Source organism: Hemitrygon akajei, chromosome 2, assembly GCF_048418815.1.
Source record: "Hemitrygon akajei chromosome 2, sHemAka1.3, whole genome shotgun sequence".
Taxonomy (NCBI): domain Eukaryota; kingdom Metazoa; phylum Chordata; class Chondrichthyes; order Myliobatiformes; family Dasyatidae; genus Hemitrygon; species Hemitrygon akajei.
The window spans coordinates 195,611,734-195,631,565 of NC_133125.1; the positions used below are offsets into that span (position 1 = coordinate 195,611,734).

General features: G+C 49.4%; 1 protein-coding gene across 1 annotated transcript in view; it reads right to left on the reverse strand.

Annotated features, from left to right (window-relative positions):
- Positions 1-19,832, reverse strand: part of LOC140721888 (uncharacterized) — a 60,000-nt gene that overhangs the window by 8,202 nt on the left and 31,966 nt on the right. Inside the window, exons 7-11 of the mRNA XM_073036720.1 lie at positions 5,331-5,705; positions 5,157-5,252; positions 4,507-4,740; positions 2,953-2,975; positions 2,738-2,856 (exon numbers count right to left, since the gene is read on the reverse strand). Coding sequence (XP_072892821.1) covers positions 2,738-2,856; positions 2,953-2,975; positions 4,507-4,740; positions 5,157-5,252; positions 5,331-5,705 — 847 coding nt within the window. The remainder of the gene's footprint in view (positions 1-2,737; positions 2,857-2,952; positions 2,976-4,506; positions 4,741-5,156; positions 5,253-5,330; positions 5,706-19,832) is intronic.

Here is a 19,832-nt window from a genome sequence, read left to right on the forward strand (position 1 = left end):
TTTAACCCGAGCCTGACCATGGGACAAGTTACAATGACCCCCACAATCCAGCAACCCCTGTTTTAATCCCAGCCTGACCATGGGACAAGTTACAATGACACCCACCACCCAGCAACCCCTGATTTAATCCGAACCTGACCATGGGACAAGTTACAATGACCCCCACCACCCAGCAACCCCTGATTTAATCCCAGCCTGACCATGGGACTAGTTACAATGACACCCACCACCCAGCAACCCCTGATTTAATCCGAGCCTGACCATGGGACAAGTTACAATGACCCCCACCACCCAGCAACCCCTGATTTAATCCCAGCCTGACCATGGGACAAGTTACAATGACCCCCACCACCCAGAAACCCCTGATTTAATCCCAGCCTGACCATGGGACAAGTTACAATGACCCCCACCACCCAGCAACCCCTGCTTTAATCCGAGCCTGACCATGGGACAAGTTACAATGACCCCCACCACCCAGCAACCCCTGATTTAATCCCAGCCTGACCATGGGACAAGTTACAATGGCCCCCACAATCCAGCAACCCCTGATTTAATCCCAGCCTGACCATGGGACAAGTTACAATGACCCCCCACCACCCAGCAACCCCAGATTTAATCCGAGCCTGACCATGGGACAAGTTACAATGACCCCCACCACCCAGCAACCCCTGATTTAATCCGAGCCTGACCACGGGACGTTACAATGACCCCCACCACCCAGCTACCCCTGATTTAATCCGAGCCTGACCATGGGACAAGTTACAATGACCCCCACCACCCAGCAACCCCTGATTTAACCCGAGCCTGACCATGGGACAAGTTACAATGACCCCCACAATCCAGCAACCCCTGATTTAATCCCAGCCTGACCATGGGACAAGTTACAATGACACCCACCACCCAGCAACCCCTGATTTAATCCGAACCTGACCATGGGACAAGTTACAATGACCCCCACCACCCAGCAACCCCTGATTTAATCCCAGCCTGACCATGGGACTAGTTACAATGACACCCACCACCCAGCAACCCCTGATTTAATCCGAGCCTGACAATGGGATAATTGGATTGTGGGAGGAACTGGAGCAGATAGAGGAAACCCACACGGTCACGGGGAGAATGTACCAGGGAAGTTCAGTCCATAATCCGAATGTCGGTGGTGGGAAAGTTTCTGAGAGACAGGTTCGAACAGCATTTGGAATGACGAGGACTGATCAGGGACAGTCAGCACGGCGTTGTGCATGGAAAATCACGTCTCACAAATTCCAGTTTGTTGAAGAGGTGACAGAGAGGATTGACCAGGACAGGGTGGTAGACATTGTCCACATGAACTTCACCAAGGCCTTTGATGTTGATCACAGACCACACTTGGAGTATTGTGTACATTTCTGGGTCCCGACTCTGGGAAGGATGTCACTACAGGAGGATGTTACCAGGACTGGAGGGCCTGGGGTAAAAGGAGAGACTGGATAAGCTGAGGGTATTTCCCTGGAGCATTGGATGTTGAGGGGGGACCCCTTTTCGAGGTATATAAAATCATGAGGGCAGATGTAAAGTGTATACACATGGTCTCTTTCCGCAGAATAGACTCCAAAAGCAGAGGGTAGAGATTGAAGAGAAAGTTTTTTAAGCGATCTGTGAGGGATGTGGAATTTGCTGCCTGAGGAAGCTACAGAAACAGGTATAATTAAAATATTTTAAAATAAATTTAGACAGGTACACAGATAGGAAATGGTTAGAGGAATATGGGACAAACACACAGAAATGTGTCTGTTTCTCTGGCGATGTGTCCCACTCTGATGGTGCATTTGGATATCTGACTGTGTGTGAGTAAATATCAGTGAGTGTGTGTTCACGTTGAAGGTGAGGGTCACATTGAAGTATTGTATGTTACAGTGTGTCTTCACATGTCCAGTGTGTGTTGGCAATGTGTGACACGTGTGTGAATTGTTCAAGTAAAAAACATTTACTGTGTCTGAAGAGAGAGAATAGTTTCCATGTCACTGAGGGAACGAACAATGTGCGATGCTGAGGCTCTGACTACAGTCTCCCAATCCTTCCTGTGTATGTGTGTGAGGGAGATTTGCCAGACCAGTTATGCTGTGTGGGCTTCTCCCGTCGTTCACCGAGATCAATGCTGATTGTGTGTCCGGGTTCAGTCTGACGATGCTTCAATGTGGTGGTTTGATCACAACAGTGAGACTGGCGAGTCCAGCAGGGGGCAGAGCTGAGTCAATCAGACTGCGGTCACGGACAGGTCAGACAGGGTGAGTGGCCCGAAGGACTGGTGTATTTTTCTGACAATCCCTGTCACCACAGTGATACCAGATTTTATCCCTTTTAATGTCAGTAATGAAACGTTAATTCCAGAGCTACTGTGGCAGGATTCAAGCACATGCATTGACATATTTTTCCAGTATGAATGGGATCAGATAGATAGATAGATAGATACTTTATTCATCCCCATGGGGAAAATTCAACCTTTTTTTCCAATGTCCCATTCAGGATGCAGTGGTTCATCTGACAGTCCCGTGAATTGGTTATATTTTGCCCCAGTGTTGGTGTGTTCAGGGGTCTGACATCTCCAGATGATCATGTGACAGTGATACCTCCCTGCGGGTGGGGTTAGGGCCAGAATAAACCACCTCCCCTTCAGCATATTATTACAGCCAAATGTTGTGTCTAATTATTGATTAATTGTGTCTGAAACAAGAACAAATGAATCTGTATGTTTTACCTCGCTTAATGCCATTAAACGCTTCTCCCAATGCTGTGTCGAACAAATAGGGGTGATAGAATTTTCCAGCCAGTAGGGCACCGTCTGTCACTGACAATGTCTGGGCATCATCACTGCTCCTGTAAATATTATACAGCTGGTTATAAACTGAGCATCAGTGATATTTGAAATATTTTACAAATCCATACAGAGTTTCAGTAAAGACCATGTCCTACCTTCTCTTCTGATGAGCTTCCTCCTGAAATAAATCAAACACAGATCTCAGCTGACTGAGACTGACCATCGGCATCCCAATAGCAGGATTCTGAGACAGGTTATTAAAAGCTGCCGGGAGCTTAGGAGGACGATGGCGCGAACCGGCGACTGCTTTGCTAGCATCTTTGGAAACAGCTCTATTTCTATCTTTCGTATCTCTATTTTTCCCTTTCAGGATTCTTTTGAAGACCCTGACCTGGAGTTACATGCTGCCTTCTGTTCTTTGGGAGAATGAGACCCACTCTCGGGGTCTCACGACTGGCCACTGTTCGATATATCGAGGACACGGCCTAGAAGACTAGCACACCTTCAGAGTTCCAGGATTTCGTGGCTCTGGAAGTGGGCGGACTCGAGGTCGGTGCCTCTGCGGGGGATCGGTGTGTCATGGGAGATGGAAGATCGAAAACAACAAGCTGGCTGATGGGTGAGTGATCCGAGACCCGAGTTGTTTTGGAACAGAGCTTGAGAAAAACAACGCAACAGACTTTCAACATTGTAAATCAGTGAGTTGTTTGTTATGTCTCCCCTCTCGTTGTGAAACGGGTCGCCTCTTCTTCCCTTTTTAGGGAGAGAGAGCCTGTGTTATGTTGAATTACCGGGTGAACGAGTAGACTTTGGGGTACTGCAAGTCTGTGTCTTTACTGACGCTTTGCTGCACGCTTGAGTGCTCAGTGGGGGGTGCTGATGTTTTTTTGCTGGTGGGGGAGGGGGTCGTTGCCTGCTGATGATTATGCATGGGAGGGGGGATCTGGGGGGGCTTTGGGGTTCTAACATTTAACTGTCATTCGTTCTTTGGGGCACTCCTTCATTTTCGTGGATGATTGTGAAGAAAAAGTATTTCAGGATGTATATTGTATACATTTCTCTGACATTAAATGTACCTTCGAAACTTTGAAAACTCCCACTAAACTCACTCCCACTGACACACATGGAGAAAGAGGGACACAGAACCTCGGGAGAAAGTACAAGGAATGTTTATGAAATTTATCCCGTAACTGAGAGGATGAAACTTACAGGAGAGACTGGACAGGTTGTGCATTTTTATCTGGATATGATGTCAGGGAGAATCAGATGCTGGAATTTAACATTCCAAATGGATTTGATTGGGTGGAAGTGGAGAAAATATTTCTGTATTTATGAGCCCAAAAGTCAAAGATAAAACATCATTTGTTTGTTAAGAAATCCCACAAGAAATGTGGTGAAGAGAATATCAGAACCACACTCACAGCCTGTGACCATAACTGGGTGTTACTCTGAGTCTCAGGGGATATTATACGTGGGAATCACAGAAACGAACACCAGCTCAGTGCTCTGATCAGAGTAACTCATTCCCGAGATGATTGCAGACTGTCCTGTGATGTACAGATGTTGTGGGAGGCTGGTTTGGGACAATGACAATCCTGAACAGTCAAGACATTGACATGGTGGAAATCAGTTTACAACTACAGTATTTGAGATAAATTACATCACTTTGTGACTGGGCACTTTTACAGAAACAAACTGAAATCTCTCACCATGAGGAATGTGATATTTTCTTGTTGATCCATTCGTTCCTGTAACTTTGAGATTTCCTCCCGGATAGAATTTAAATTCTCTTGAATCTCTCGAAGATTTTTTTCCATTTGATTCAGAATCCTCTCCTCTTCTTCCCTGAGATCTCGCAGTGCACGCTGCTCTTTCTCAGTGAGAACCCGGCGCAGTTCAGCAAAATGGGATGTGATCTGGGACTGAAGACTGTGTGTCTGTTCCTGTCAATGAAAGGAGAGGCTAGTTTACTATTTGAGGCTATTTTTTGTATTTCCTTCTGACATGGAAGGTAACCATTCAGCCCATTAACGTCTCTGCTGGTTCTCAGAACAATCCCCTCCATCACATTCCCCCATGTCTCCCTGAAACATATACTCCGTCTCTGACCCACTAACTCCGACCTGATTCACAGACCACCCAACGTCACAAGGTTAATTACAGTCGCCAATTTACCGTTCAACCATGCAATGTGGGCTAAAGGAAGGTACTGGTTACGGGGAGAACATGCAAACTCCACGCAGACAGCTCCAGGGGTCAGGATCGAACCCAGGTTACTGGAGCTGCGATATTCTGCTATTCTGCATTAAAGGGAACAAAACTACACAGCGAATTTGTAAATTCTGCTCAGGAGCCTCACCCGAACTCCAGAAATCTTCTCTTTCTGTTGTTGCTCCATTTCCTCGAAGTCCGATTTCTTTTCAGTGAGAGAGACTAAGGAAGATTTAACCCGACCCTGGGAATCAGAGAGTAAACATATTAGACCAAAATATGCAACTAACTAAACAGCTGATCAAAACCTGGTTAGTTTTACCTTGTAGATTTCAACGGCTTCGTTAACCGGCATGAAGTTGTGAGACTTGTGTTCCCGCGCATCTCTACAGATCAGGCAAATCAGTGTCTTGTCCGTCTCACAAAACAACTTCAGGTCTTCCCCATGTTTCTCGCAGTGAAGTTTACTTTCCTCCTCTTTCGGATTCAGGTTTAGTTTTCGAGCTTTCTCAGACAGATTTGCTAAGGCCCGACTGGTCCTGAGGCTGCGGTCTGCAATCTCCTCTCTACATTCCGGGCAGGAGTTTCTCTCCTCCCTTTCCCAACACCGTGTGATACAGGAGCGGCAGAAGTAGTGACCACACTCCAGTGACACCGGATCGGTGAAGAAATCCAGGCAGATGGGACAAATTACCTCCTCGGTTAAACTCTCGACCTGTCCTTTCGAAGCCATGTTAACTCCCGGTACTTCCGGGTTCAGGATCCTTTCACTTTCGGGGAGCTGCTGAACGCCTGCGGTACCGCGGCCCTCCACTAGGGGCGCTGCAGTCTGGGGAATGAATGTTCCTTTTCAGTGAAGCAGGAATCGTGTTCATTTCCACAGCAGCGATCAGAAACACATTGAACAAGTCTAACATAGATAAAGCCGGCGAGAAGAGCTTGGTTCAGTCTACGGCAGAACTGAAAGGGCAAGTCCTGAAAAGAGAGACACAGAGACTGTAAATGCAAGAATCTGGAAGGAAAAGAGAGCTGCTGGAGAAACTCAGAGGGTCCGACAGCATTTGTGGAGGCAAATAGACAGAAGATATTCCGGGTTGAGACAGTCCAGATGAAGGTGCTCGAATCGAATTATCGATTGTCCATTTCCCTCCACAGATGCTGCCTCACCCTCGGTTTTCCTCAAAAACCTCGTTTATTTAGTTTGAGGATCAAAGGAGTCAGACTGAGGTGTAAAAACGGTGATTAATGTAAATTTATAACAACTGTTAAATCAGTTAATGGTATGAAACACGGGATGTGGAGAGAATCTGCTGTGAGGAGACTGATGCTGTGGCGATGACAAAGATGTAGCTGCAGGAATCACCACAGAACTGGACATTGCACGTCACAGTGTGGAAAACATTCAACTCCTGATTTCCATTTCCCTGCTTGATCCGGCCCGGCTCCAAAGGTCTGGTCTCACTTGTTCTGAACAGGGCCCACATGTGGAAATGGTTTCCTTCTGCCTGTCTTCTAAACCCCGTCAGCCCCAGAGAGCAGGGGCACTGGGCTGGAATCTCCACTCACAAACACAAGAGATTCTGCAGATGCTGGAATTCCAGAGCAACACACACAATATCCTGGAGGAACTCAGCCGGTCAGGCAGCATATGGAGAGGAATAAACAGCGTTCAAGGGTCTCGGTCTGAAACGACGACTGTTATCCTCTCCACAGCTGCTGCCTGACCCCCTGAGTTCCTCCAGTATTTTGAGTGTGTTGCTCTGCAATCTCCACGTCGCTGAGTCTGACAGTCTTCATCAGGCAGTGTCCACAACAGCAGCTCGAGGGACAGAGGGACTGGGGGTTGGGTTGTGGGTGTGGGGACCCGTCTTCCACTTAAACACGGTTCAGATGGAACAGCACAGAAAGAACCTGCCAGACAGCGGTGGTGAGTTTCGGGAACAAGTCAGTTTATTCAGACCCTGTTACAGTGAATATCGGGGAACACTTCGAGTGTGATCTCAAAGATACTCCACTGAGTCAATGATCTTACGGGTTCCTGTTAAACAATGGTGACATGTGGATTTCACAAAAAATCATGAGGAATCTATATTTCTCTGTAGTATTTGATCTCAAATTATTTGTCTGTGGTCTCTCTCTATCTCACTGACAGTCATTTCCCAATGCTCTCTGTAATTCACTATTTTCGTTTCTGACCCTGTTTTCCTGCCGTGACTCTCCTTATCTGATGATAAACTCTCCTGCCGTGGTCTGCGATCCAAACTCCACCTGTTTACCTTTGATCCAGAGCTTCACCTTGCTGACTGAACACGTCCACAGTCTAATCACTGACCTGACTGTCATATCATCACCTCTCAGTCACCTTCTCCCTTGGTCTAACTACTACAATTTCCCAAACGGTAAGGCAGCTAGTTTGAATATTTATCAGCTTTCCCAATTCTCATGATTCTCAGAGATTCCTTCCTCAGACATCACTGCCTGACACTGTGTGGTGTGATTGTCACTTGCCTCCTATCAGCCCAGGCCTGGATATTTTCCAGGTCTTGCTGCATTTGTGTTGTGGGCTGCTTCATTACCTGAGGGGCAATTTTATATCAAAGGGGTAAGAGGTCATTACCTGACCTTACGATGGACAGAAGGTCATTGAGGAAGCAGCTGAGGGTGTTTGGGCCGAGGACTCTGTCCTGAGGAGTTCCTGCAGAGATGTCCTGTGGCTGAGATGATCGGCTCCAAACACCACAACCATCTTCTTTGTGCCGGGGATGACACACAGATTCCCACTGATTCCCCCATTATTCCTTCACTTGCACTATTTATTTTATAATTCATAGTGATGTTATGTCTCTGCACTGCACTGCTGCTGAAAGCAACACATTTCACATCATATATAACAGAGATAATTAACCCGATTCTGATTCTGTTTCTGCAGATTAGTCAGGCCCAGTGACCTGTCTGATCCGACCTCTTCATATCATGTGTGTAAACCCTCCCAACACCTCATAATCTCTCCGTTCATCCATTGGGTCACCCCTCCCCACACACACAACTGTAAACACAACTCCTTCCCTCCACAACAGTGAGATCTTACAGAAGGCAGGACTCTCAAGTCAGGCTGCGGCTCCTGCAGGTTGCAATATTTTCTTTCTTTTCAAATCTTTTTATTGCATTATAATCAGTTAACATATCAATAACAATATCAAGAGAACAGGATTACAATAATGGCTATAACACATACAAACATACGTTCCAAATATCACATCCAGAGATGTCCACACGATCTGTTGATAATTGACGCAGGGAGAAGTTCAAAAGATTTGTTCAGAAGAAAAAAAATAAGAAAACAAACATAAAAACCCCCTAAACTGAGCAGAAAACAAAACAAATAAAAGAAAGAAAAACTGGGCTGGCATGATTCGTTAATTAAAATTATTCTGTCCTTGACTCTGTTCCTCCTTCCATAAACGGTTAAGTATTAGGAAAAAGGATTCAAAAAAAAAAGAAAAAAAAATCAACTTAAGTCATATGTATGGAAATATTGAATAAAAGTCTCCCAAGTTTCCTCGAACTTAATCAAAGAATTAACCGTGCCACCCCAATTTTTTTCAAGGTTGAAACAAGCTGTAGTTTGAGAGAACCATTGAAGTGTAGTTGGGGGATCAGAATCTTTCCATTTAAATAAAATGGATCTTCCGGCCATCAGCAGAACAAATGCTATCAAACGGCAGGCTGAAAATGATAAATAACTGGAATCAGTCATTGGTAATCCAAAAATTGCAGTAATAGGATGGAGTTGTAAATCAATATGTAAAACTGCTGAAACAATATGAAGGATGTCTTTCCAATATTTTTTCAAAAGAGAGCAGAACCAAAACATATGGGTTAAAGAAGCAACCTCAGAGTTACATTTGTCACACATAGGATTTATATCAGAATAAAAACGGGCTAGTTTGTCTTTTGACATATATGTTCTATGAATCACTTTAAATTGTATTGAAGTACGTCTAGCACACATTGAAGAAGTATTAACTAATTTAAGAATCTTTTCCCATTCTTCTATGGATATGCTTACTTTAAGTTCCCGTACACATTCATTCTCTACAAATCTCTGGTGAGACCACACTTAATATTGTGTTCATTTCTGGTCACCTCATTATAGGAAGGATGTGGAAGCTATGGAGAGGGTGCAGAGGAGATTTACCAGGATGTTGCCTGGTTTGGAGAACAAGTCATATGAACCAAGGTTTGCAGAGCTGGGACTTTTCTCTTTGGAGCATAGAAGAATGTGAGGGGACTTGATAGAGGTCTACAAGATTATGAGAGGCGTGGATAGTCAGTATCTGTTTCACACGGCACCAATAGCAAACACCAGAATGCATATGTACAAAATTAAGGGAGGGAAGTTTAGGGGAGACATCAGGGGTAAATTTTTTACACAGAGGGATGTGAGTGCCTGGAATGACTTGCCAGGGAAGGTGGTGGAGGCTAAAACATTAGGGGTACTTAAGAGCCTCTTGGACAGGCACATGGATATAAGAAAAATGGAGGGTTATGGGGTAGTGTGGGTTTAGTACTTTTTTTTTTAAGGATTATATGGGTCGGCACAACATGGAAGGCTGAAGGGCCTGTACTGTGCTGTAGTGTTCTATGGTTCTATGGTTCTTTACTTTATCAGATATACCTGAAGAGATTTTCATGATCAAATTGTAGATAGTTTGTATTGCACTCTTTTGTAAGGAATTTAATCTTAAACTTTTTTCCCGTAATTTCAGCTTGATATACCATTGGAAGGGTAGACAAAATAACATTCAAACAATTTCTAATCTGTAGATAACTAAAAAAGTGTGATCTAGGTAAATTGTATTTATTAGATAACTGTTCAAAAGACATAAAACAGTTATCTGTAAATAAATCACGAAAACAGTTCATTCCTTTCATTTTCCAAAGATGAAAGGCTTGATCAATTCAGGATGGTTGAAAAAAAATTAAATAAAAAAGGGCTAGAAAGGGTAAATTTATTCAAATCAAAACATTTATGAAATTGAAACCATATTCATATTGTATTTTTAATTATTGGGCTGGTAATTTGTTTGTTCAATTTAGTAAATACAAAGGGGAGCGAAGCCCCTAAAGTAGACGCCAATGAAAATCCTTGCACAGACTCACATTCAAGATTCAGCCACCTTGGACTTTGGGTCTTATCTAACCCTTGGGTCCAAAATGTTAAATTTCGGATATTAATTGCCCAATAATAAAATCTAAAGTTCGGCATCGCCAAACAACCATCCTTTTTTGATTTCTGTAAATATCTCTTACTCAACCTTGGATTTTTACCCTGCCATATATATGAAGAAATTTTGGAATCAATAATATCAGAAAAAGATTTAGGAATAAATATTGGTACTACCTGAAATAAATAAACTTAGGTAAAACTATCATCTTAATAACATTGATTTGGCCAACTAATGATAAGGACATTGGAGACCATTTAGTTAATAATTGTTTAATATGATCAATTAAAGGTAAGAAATTAGCCTTAAATATTTCCTGATGCTTCTGAGTAATTTTAACCCCTAAATACATAAAGTAATCTGTAGCCAATCTAAATGAAAAAATTCTGTAAATTAAAGTTTGCGTATTTAATGGGAATAACTCACTCTTATCAAAATTTAATTTATAAACAGAAAAGCTACTAAATTGAGCAAGTAACGATATATCTGAAGGAATGGATTTCCCTGGATTAGAAATATGTAATAACAAGTCATCTGCATATAATGATACCTTATGTGTTTCACTGTCCTGCATAATGCCAGATATATTTGGCAAATCTCGAAAAGCAATTGCCAGGGGTTCTAAAGCAATGTCAAATAGTAAAGGACTTAAAGGGCAACCCTGTCTTTAGAAAAGCCTAAAAAAGGGAGATCTCTGACTGTTTGTAACTACAGAGGCCAAAGGAATGTGATATATCAGTTTAATCCAAGATATAAACTTTGGACTAAAATTAAATTTCTCAAGAGCATAAAACAAATATTTCCATTCAATTCTGTCAAATGTCTTCTCGGCATCCAATGAAATAATACATTTTGGAATTTTAGGTGTGGAAGTATATATAATATTCAATAATCTCCTAACATTAAAGTATGAGTAACGATTTTTTATAAATCCTGACTGATCTTCTGAAACAATTTTGGGCAACATGTTTTCCAATCTAATTGTCATTATTTTAGAAAAAAAATTTAAAATCTGCATTCAACAAAGATATTGGTCTGTATGAAGCACATGCAGTAGGGTCTTTATCTTTTTTAAGAATTAAGGAAATGGATGCTTCATAAAAGGATTGTGGTAGTTTTCCTATCAATAAGGCATCTTTAAAAGTTTTACTTAACCAAGGAGAAAGTAAATCAGAAAAATATATTTTAAAAATTCTACAATAAATCCATCCGTACCAGGGGCTTTACCAGAGTTCATTAAAGAAATTGCTTTCTGTATTTCCTCCTCTGTAATCAGTGTATCTAATAGTAAACATTCATCAGATGATAGTTTGGGGATATTCAATTTCCCTAAGAATTCATGCATTGTAGTAGTATCGTCAGGGAATTCTGATTGATATAAAGAGGTATAGAATTCTTGAAAGGATTTATTTATCTCATCATGGTCAACTGTAAAATTGCCATCCTGTTTACAAACTTTAATAATCTGGCATTTAACTGAAACAGTTTTCAATTGATTGGCCAATAATTTCCCCGATTTATCACCATGTACATAAAATTGAGATTTAGTTTTAAGTAACTGGTTTTCAATGGGAGATGTTAATAACAAACTATGTTACATCTGAAGTTCAACCCTCTTTTTATAAAGCTCCAAATTGGGAGTAACTGAATGTTCTTTATCAATTTCTTTTATCTTATAAACCAATATAGACATTTCATTATTGGTTCGCTTTTTTAATCCAGCAGAGTATGAAATAATTTGTCCACGAATATATGCTTTAAAAGTTTCCCATAATATTCCGCTGGAAATTCCTTCAGTAGAGTTAGTTGAAAAGAAAAAAAATGATCTGTTCTTTAATGAAACTAACAAACTTTAAGTCTTGAAGTAAGGTCGAGTTGAACCGCCATTGTCTAGTTCTAAACTTACATCAGCTAATTTAATTGATAATTTCAGAGGTGCATGATCATAAATAGTAATTGCATCATAATCACAAGCAATGACCGATGGTACTAATCAGGAAACAATAAAAATGTAATCAATTCTAGAATAATTGTGATAATCATGAGAGAAAAAAGGAAACTCTTTATCATTAGGTTGTAGAAGCAGCCAAATGTCTGATATTCCAGAGTCCACTAAAAAGAATTAATAAAAAATGCAGATTTGCTTGGTAGGATTTGTTTAACTGAAGACCTATCCATCAAAGGATTCAAACAGCAGTTAAAGTCTCCACCCATTATCAACTTATAATCATTCAAGTTAGGGAGTAATGCAAATAATTTCTTTAAAAATTCAGGATAATCGACATTTGGTGCATACATATTATCCATAACAACTTTTTTATTATAAAGTAGACCAGCGATCAACAAAAATCTACCAGTTGGGACTGAAATTGTCTCATAATGAACGAATGGAATCGAGGAATCAATAAATATAGAAACACCTTTCACCTTTGTGGATGAGTTAGAATGAAACAGCATGCCTCTCCAAAATCTTTAAAAAAAACAGATTGTCCTCCTTCCTCATGTGAGTCTCCTGTGCAAAAATAATTTGAGCTTTCAGTCTATTAATTTTTTTTTTAATTTCCATTTAATTGAATGTTCAAACCATTAGTATTCCATGAAACAAAATTAATAGTCTTACCCATTTTCAATAAGTAAATTATATAATGTATAAAAGGTTAATCCTACTGCAGGGAAGTCATGTTCCCAAAAAAGAAAACCAAGTCAAAAGAGGAACCGGAAATCACGACAGTCAGACATATTTGCAGATGATCTCGAGGGGGAATCGAGATTTCCGGCGGGGGAGCTGGTGAGACCCGAGCTGCAGAAGCTCTCGGTGGTGGGGACACGCCGGGTGGTGGTGAGACCCGAGCTGCAGAAGCTCTCGGTGGTACGGGCACGCCGGGTGGTGGTGAGACCTGAGCTGCAGAAGATCTCGGTGGTACGGGCACGCCGGGTGGTAGTGAGACCTGAGCTGCAGAAGCTCTCGGTGGTACGGGCACGCCGGGTGGTGGTGAGACCCGAGCTGCAGAAGCTCTCGGTGGTACGGGCACGCCGGGTGGTGGTGAGACCCGAGCTGCAGAAGCTCTCGGTGGTACGGGCACGCCGGGAGCTGGTGAGACCCGAGCTGCAGAAGCTCTCGGTGGTACGGGCACGCCGAGTGGTGGTGAGACCCGAGCTGCAGAAGCACTCGGTGGTACGGGCACGCCGGGAGCTGGTGAGACCTGAGCTGCAGAAGCTCTCGGTGGTACGGGCACGCCGGGTGGTGGTGAGACCCGAGCTGCAGAAGCTCTCGGTGGTACGGGCACGCCGGGTGGTGGTGAGACCCGAGCTGCAGAAGCTCTCGGTGGTACGGGCACGCCGGGAGCTGGTGAGACCCGAGCTGCAGAAGCTCTCGGTGGTACGGGCACGCCGAGTGGTGGTGAGACCCGAGCTGCAGAAGCACTCGGTGGTACGGGCACGCCGGGAGCTGGTGAGACCTGAGCTGCAGAAGCTCTCGGTGGTACGGGCACGCCGGGTGGTGGTGAGACCCGAGCTGCAGAAGCTCTCGGTGGTACGGGCACGCCGGGAGCTGGTGAGACCCGAGCTGCAGAAGCTCTCGGTGGTACGGGCACACCGGGAGCTGGTGAGACCCTAGCTGCAGAAGCTCCCGGTGGTACGGGCACGCCGGGTGGTGGTGAGACCCGAGCTGCAGAAGCTCTCGGTGGTACGGGCACGCCGGGTGGTGGTGAGACCCGAGCTGCAGAAGCTCTCGGTGGTACGGGCACGCCGGGTGGTGGTGAGACCCGAGCTGCAGAAGCTCTCGGTGGTACGGGCACGCCGGGTGGTGGTGAGACCCGAGCTGCAGAAGCTCTCGGTGGTACGGGCACGCCGGGAGCTGGTGAGACCCGAGCTGCAGAAGCTCTCGGTGGTACGGGCACGCCGGGTGGTGGTGAGACCCGAGCTGCAGAAGCTCTCGGTGGTACGGGCACGCCGGGTGGTGGTGAGACCCAAGCTGCAGAAGCTCTCGGTGGTACGGGCACGCCGGGTGGTGGTGAGACCCGAGCTGCAGAAGCTCTCGGTGGTACGGGCACGCCGGGTGGTGGTGAGACCCGAGCTGCAGAAGCTCTCGGTGGTACGGGCACGCCGGGAGCTGGTGAGACCCGAGCTGCAGAAGCTCTCGGTGGTACGGGCACGCCGGGAGCTGGTGAGACCCGAGCTGCAGAAGCTCTCGGTGGTACGGGCACGCCGGGTGGTGGTGAGACCCGAGCTGCAGAAGCTCTCGGTGGTACGGGCACGCCGGGTGGTGGTGAGACCCGAGCTGCAGAAGCTCTCGGTGGTACGGGCACGCCGGGTGGTGGTGAGACCCGAGCTGCAGAAGCTCTCGGTGGTACGGGCACGCCGGGAGCTGGTGAGACCCGAGCTGCAGAAGCTCCCGGTGGTGGGGACACGCCGGGTGGTGGTGAGACCCGAGCTGCAGAAGCTCCCGGTGGTACGGGCACGCCGGGTGGTGGTGGTGAGACCCGAGCTGCAGAAGCACTCGGTGGTACGGGCACGCCGGGAGCTGGTGAGACCCGAGCTGCAGAAGCTCTCGGTGGTGGGGACACGCCGGGTGGTGGTGAGACCCGAGCTGCAGAAGCTCTCGGTGGTACGGGCACGCCGGGTGGTGGTGAGACCCGAGCTGCAGAAGCTCTCGGTGGTACGGGCACGCCGGGTGGTGGTGAGACCCGAGCTGCAGAAGCTCTCGGTGGTACGGGCACGCCGGGTGGTGGTGAGACCCGAACTGCAGAAGCTCTCGGTGGTACGGGCACGCCGGGTGGTGGTGAGACCCGAGCTGCAGAAGCTCTCGGTGGTACGGGCACGCCGAGTGGTGGTGAGACCCGAGCTGCAGAAGCTCTCGGTGGTACGGGCACGCCGGGTGGTGGTGAGACCCGAGCTGCAGAAGCTCTCGGTGGTACGGGCACGCCGGGTGGTGGTGAGACCCGAGCTGCAGAAGCTCTCGGTGGTACGGGCACGCAGGGTGGTGGTGGTGGTGGTGAGACCCGAGCTGCAGAAGCTCTCGGTGGTACGGGCACGCAGGGTGGTGGTGGTGGTGAGACCCGAGCTGCAGAAGCTCTCGGTGGTACGGGCACGCCGGGTGGTGGTGAGACACGAGCTGCAGAAGCTCTCGGTGGTACGGGCACGCCGGGTGGTGGTGAGACCCGAGCTACAGAAGCTCTCGGTGGTACGGGCACGCCGGGTGGTGGTGAGACCCGAGCTGCAGAAGCTCTCGGTGGTACGGGCACGCCGGGTGGTGGTGAGACCCGAGCTGCAGAAGCTCTCGGTGGTACGGGCACGCCGGGAGCTGGTGAGACCCGAGCTGCAGAAGCTCTCGGTGGTACGGGCACGCCGGGAGCTGGTGAGACCTGAACTGCAGAAGCTCTCGGTGGTACGGGCACGCCGGGTGGTGGTGAGACCCGAGCTGCAGAAGCTCTCGGTGGTACGGGCACGCCGGGTGGTGGTGAGACCCGAGCTGCAGAAGCTCTCGGTGGTACGGGCACGCAGGGTGGTGGTGGTGAGACCCGAGCTGCAGAAGCTCCCGGTGGTACGGGCACGCCGGGTGGTGGTGAGACCCGAGCTGCAGAAGCTCTCGGTGGTACGGGCACGCCGGGAGCTGGTGAGACCCGAGCTGCAGAAGCTCTCGGTGGTACGGGCACGCCGGGTGGTGGTGAGACCCGAGCTGCAGAAGCTCCCGGTGGTACGGGCACGCCGGGTGGTGGTGAGACCCGAGCTGCAGAAGCTCTCGGTGGTACGGGCACGCCGGGAGCTGGTGAGACCCGAGCTACAGAAGCTCTCGGTGGTACGGGCACACCGGGAGCTGGTGAGACCCGAGCTGCAGAAGCTCTCGGTGGTACGGGCACGCCGGGTGGTGGTGAGACCCGAGCTGCAGAAGCTCTCGGTGGTACGGGCACGCAGGGTGGTGGTGGGACCCGAGCTGCAGAAGCTCTCGGTGGTACGGGCACGCAGGGTGGTGGTGGTGGTGAGACCCGAGCTGCAGAAGCTCTCGGTGGTACGGGCACGCCGGGTGGTGGTGAGACCCGAGCTGCAGAAGCTCTCGGTGGTACGGGCACGCCGGGAGCTGGTGAGACCCGAGCTACAGAAGCTCTCGGTGGTACGGGCACGCTGGGTGGTGGTGAGACCCGAGCTGCAGAAGCTCTCGGTGGTACGGGCACGCCGGGTGGTGGTGAGACCCGAGCTGCAGAAGCTCTCGGTGGTACGGGCACGCCGGGTGGTGGTGAGACCCGAGCTGCAGAAGCTCCCGGTGGTACGGGCACGCCGGGTGGTGGTGAGACCCGAGCTGCAGAAGCTCCCGGTGGTACGGGCACGCCGGGTTGTGGTGAGACCCGAGCTGCAGAAGCTCTCGGTGGTACGGGCACACCGGGTGGTGGTGAGACCCGAGCTGCAGAAGCTCCCGGTGGTACGGGCACGCCGGGTGGTGGTGAGACCCGAGCTGCAGAAGCTCCCGGTGGTACGGGCACGCCGGGTGGTGGTGAGACCCGAGCTGCAGAAGCTCTCGGTGGTACGGGCACGCCGGGTGGTGGTGGGACCCGAGCTGCAGAAGCTCCCGGTGGTACGGGCACGCCGGGTGGTGGTGAGACCCGAGCTGCAGAAGATCTCGGTGGTACAGACACGCCGGGAGCTGGTGAGACCCGAGCTGCAGAAGCTCTCGGTGGTACGGGCACGCAGGGTGGTGGTAGTGAGACCCGAGCTGCAGAAGCTCTCGGTGGTACGGGCACGCAGGGTGGTGGTAGTGAGACCCGAGCTGCAGAAGCTCTCGGTGGTACGGGCACGCCGGGTGGTGGTGAGACCCGAGCTGCAGAAGCTCCCGGTGGTACGGGCACGCCGGGAGCTGGTGAGACCCGAGCTGCAGAAGCTCTCGGTGGTACGGGCACGCCGGGTGGTGGTGAGACCCGAGCTGCAGAAGCTCCCGGTGGTACGGGCACGCCGGGAGCTGGTGAGACCCGAGCTGCAGAAGCTCTCGGTGGTACGGGCACGCCGGGTGGTGGTGAGACCCGAGCTGCAGAAGCTCTCGGTGGTACGGGCACGCCGGGTGGTGGTGAGACCCGAGCTGCAGAAGCTCTCGGTGGTACGGGCACGCCGGGTTGTGGTGAGACCCGAGCTGCAGAAGCTCTCGGTGGTACGGGCACGACGGGTGGTGGTGAGACCCGAGCTGCAGAAGCTCTCGGTGGTACGGGCACGCCGGGAGCTGGTGAGACCCGAGCTGCAGAAGCTCCCGGTGGTACGGGCACGCCGGGTGGTGGTGAGACCCGAGCTGCAGAAGCTCTCGGTGGTACGGGCACGACGGGTGGTGGTGAGACCCGAGCTGCAGAAGCTCTCGGTGGTACGGGCACGCCGGGAGCTGGTGAGACCCGAGCTGCAGAAGCTCTCGGTGGTACGGGCACGCCGGGTGGTGGTGAGACCCGAGCTGCAGAAGCTCTCGGTGGTACGGGCACGCCGGGTGGTGGTGAGACCCGAGCTGCAGAAGCTCTCGGTGGTACGGGCACGCCGGGTGGTGGTGAGACCCGAGCTGCAGAAGCTCTCGGTGGTACGGGCACGCCGGGTGGTGGTGAGACCCGAGCTGCAGAAGCTCTCGGTGGTACGGGCACGCCGGGTGGTGGTGAGACCCGAGCTGCAGAAGCTCTCGGTGGTACGGGCACACCGGGTGGTGGTGAGACCCGAGCTGCAGAAGCTCCCGGTGGTACGGGCACGCCGGGAGCTGGTGAGACCCGAGCTGCAGAAGCTCTCGGTGGTACGGGCACGCCGGGTGGTGGTGAGACCCGAGCTGCAGAAGCTCTCGGTGGTACGGGCACGCCGGGAGCTGGTGAACATCAGGAACAACGTGGAACAGGAGGTCACTTTTAAACGAGGGATGCCCCTGGCGCATTTGTTCCCAGTGACGGTGATGTATAGTGCCCCTGTGAGGCTCACTGGGGGAGGGTCATTAGAAAACAGGGGTAAGTTGACCGCGGGGGCGTTTAACTTTGGGGCCTCGCCTGTGCCGGAGAGTTGGAGAAGATGTTGATGCTGAAAGATGTTTTTTCCCTGGACGAGTTTGACGTGGGCTGTTCCAGGAGCCACACCATCCGGGTGACTGAAGACACCCCGTTCTGAGAAAGGTCGCGGTGACTGGCCCCTGCTGACGTGAAGGATGTACGGCAGCATTTATGTAAGTTGTAAGAAGCTGGGATCATTTCGGAGTCCCACAACCCTTATACGTCCCCGATAGTCATGGCCAGGAAGAAAAATGGGAAGATTCGTATGTGTATGGACTATAGGACCCTAAATAGGCGCACCATCCCTGACCAGTATACGGTCCCCAGGTTCGAAGACGCGCTGGCCTGTCTGAGTGGGGCGAAGTGGTTCAGTGTGTTGGATTTGAGGAGTGGATATTACCAGATCCCGATGAGTAAGGCGGATAAGGAGAAGACGGCCTTTCTATGCCCTCTGGGGTTTTACCAGTTCGAAAGGATGCCCCAAGGCATATCGGAGACCCCTGCCACCTTCCAGAGGATCATGAAGAAGACCGTGGGGGATATGAACCTGCTTGAAGTTCTGGTATATATGGACGACCTGATAGTATTTGGATCCACCTTGGAAGAACACGAAGCGAGGTTAATGAAGGTACTCAACCGGCTGAAGGATGAAGGGTTAAAACTTTCCCTGGACAAGTGCCAGTTTGCCAGACGTCTGTTTTATATGCTGGACATATAATCTCGCGGAATGGAGTAGCTACAAACCCAGCTAAGATCGAAGCGGTGACCACCTGGCCAAGACCCCAGACTGTGAGCGCTCTGTGCTCGTTTTTGGGGTTCTATGGATACTACCGGAGATTCATGAAGGGCTACGCCAAGGTGAGGCATCCCAAAAACCACCTTCTACGTGGCTACACCCGACCCCTGGGACAGAAAGAGAAAGGGAGAGGAGGACGGGAGGCTGGAGCATATTTGAACTCGGCAGAGCCCTTCGGACAGAGATGGGATGACCAATGTGAAGCAGTTGAAGGAGATGCTGACTCAGGTGCCGGTGCTGGCTTTTGCGGACCCCCGATTGCCCTATCTGCTACACACCGATGCCAGTCCGGAGGGTTTACGGGCCGTCTTGTATCAGGATCAGGGGGCTGGGCTGAGGCCGGTAGCGTTTGTCACCCTCCGAGAGGAACTTCCCCACCCACAAGTTGGAGTTTCTGGCGTTGACTTGGGCGGTGGTGGATAAGCTGAGTGGCTATCTCTACAGGGCCAAGTTTGAGGTGAGAACGGACAACAACCCGTTCACCTACATCCTGACCTCAGTGAAACTGGATGCCACCGGTCATCGTTGGTTGGCCGCCCTGTCTGCATATGATTTTAGCCTGAAGTACCGGGCGGGGAGCCGTAATGTTGATGCAGATGCTCTGTCTCAACGGAGGCATGAGGACCTGGAGGGGGACGAGGAGTGGGAGAGCGTTCCTGCCTCTGGGGTGAAGGCCATGTGTCAGTTTGCTATCACCGTGCAGGCCGAGGAAAAGGAGAGGCCAGATCGAGCAGTGGATCCATTGGGGGTGTCCGATGACGTCCTACCCCTAGTTTACTGTGACATGACTGCTCTGAAGACCCCGCAGC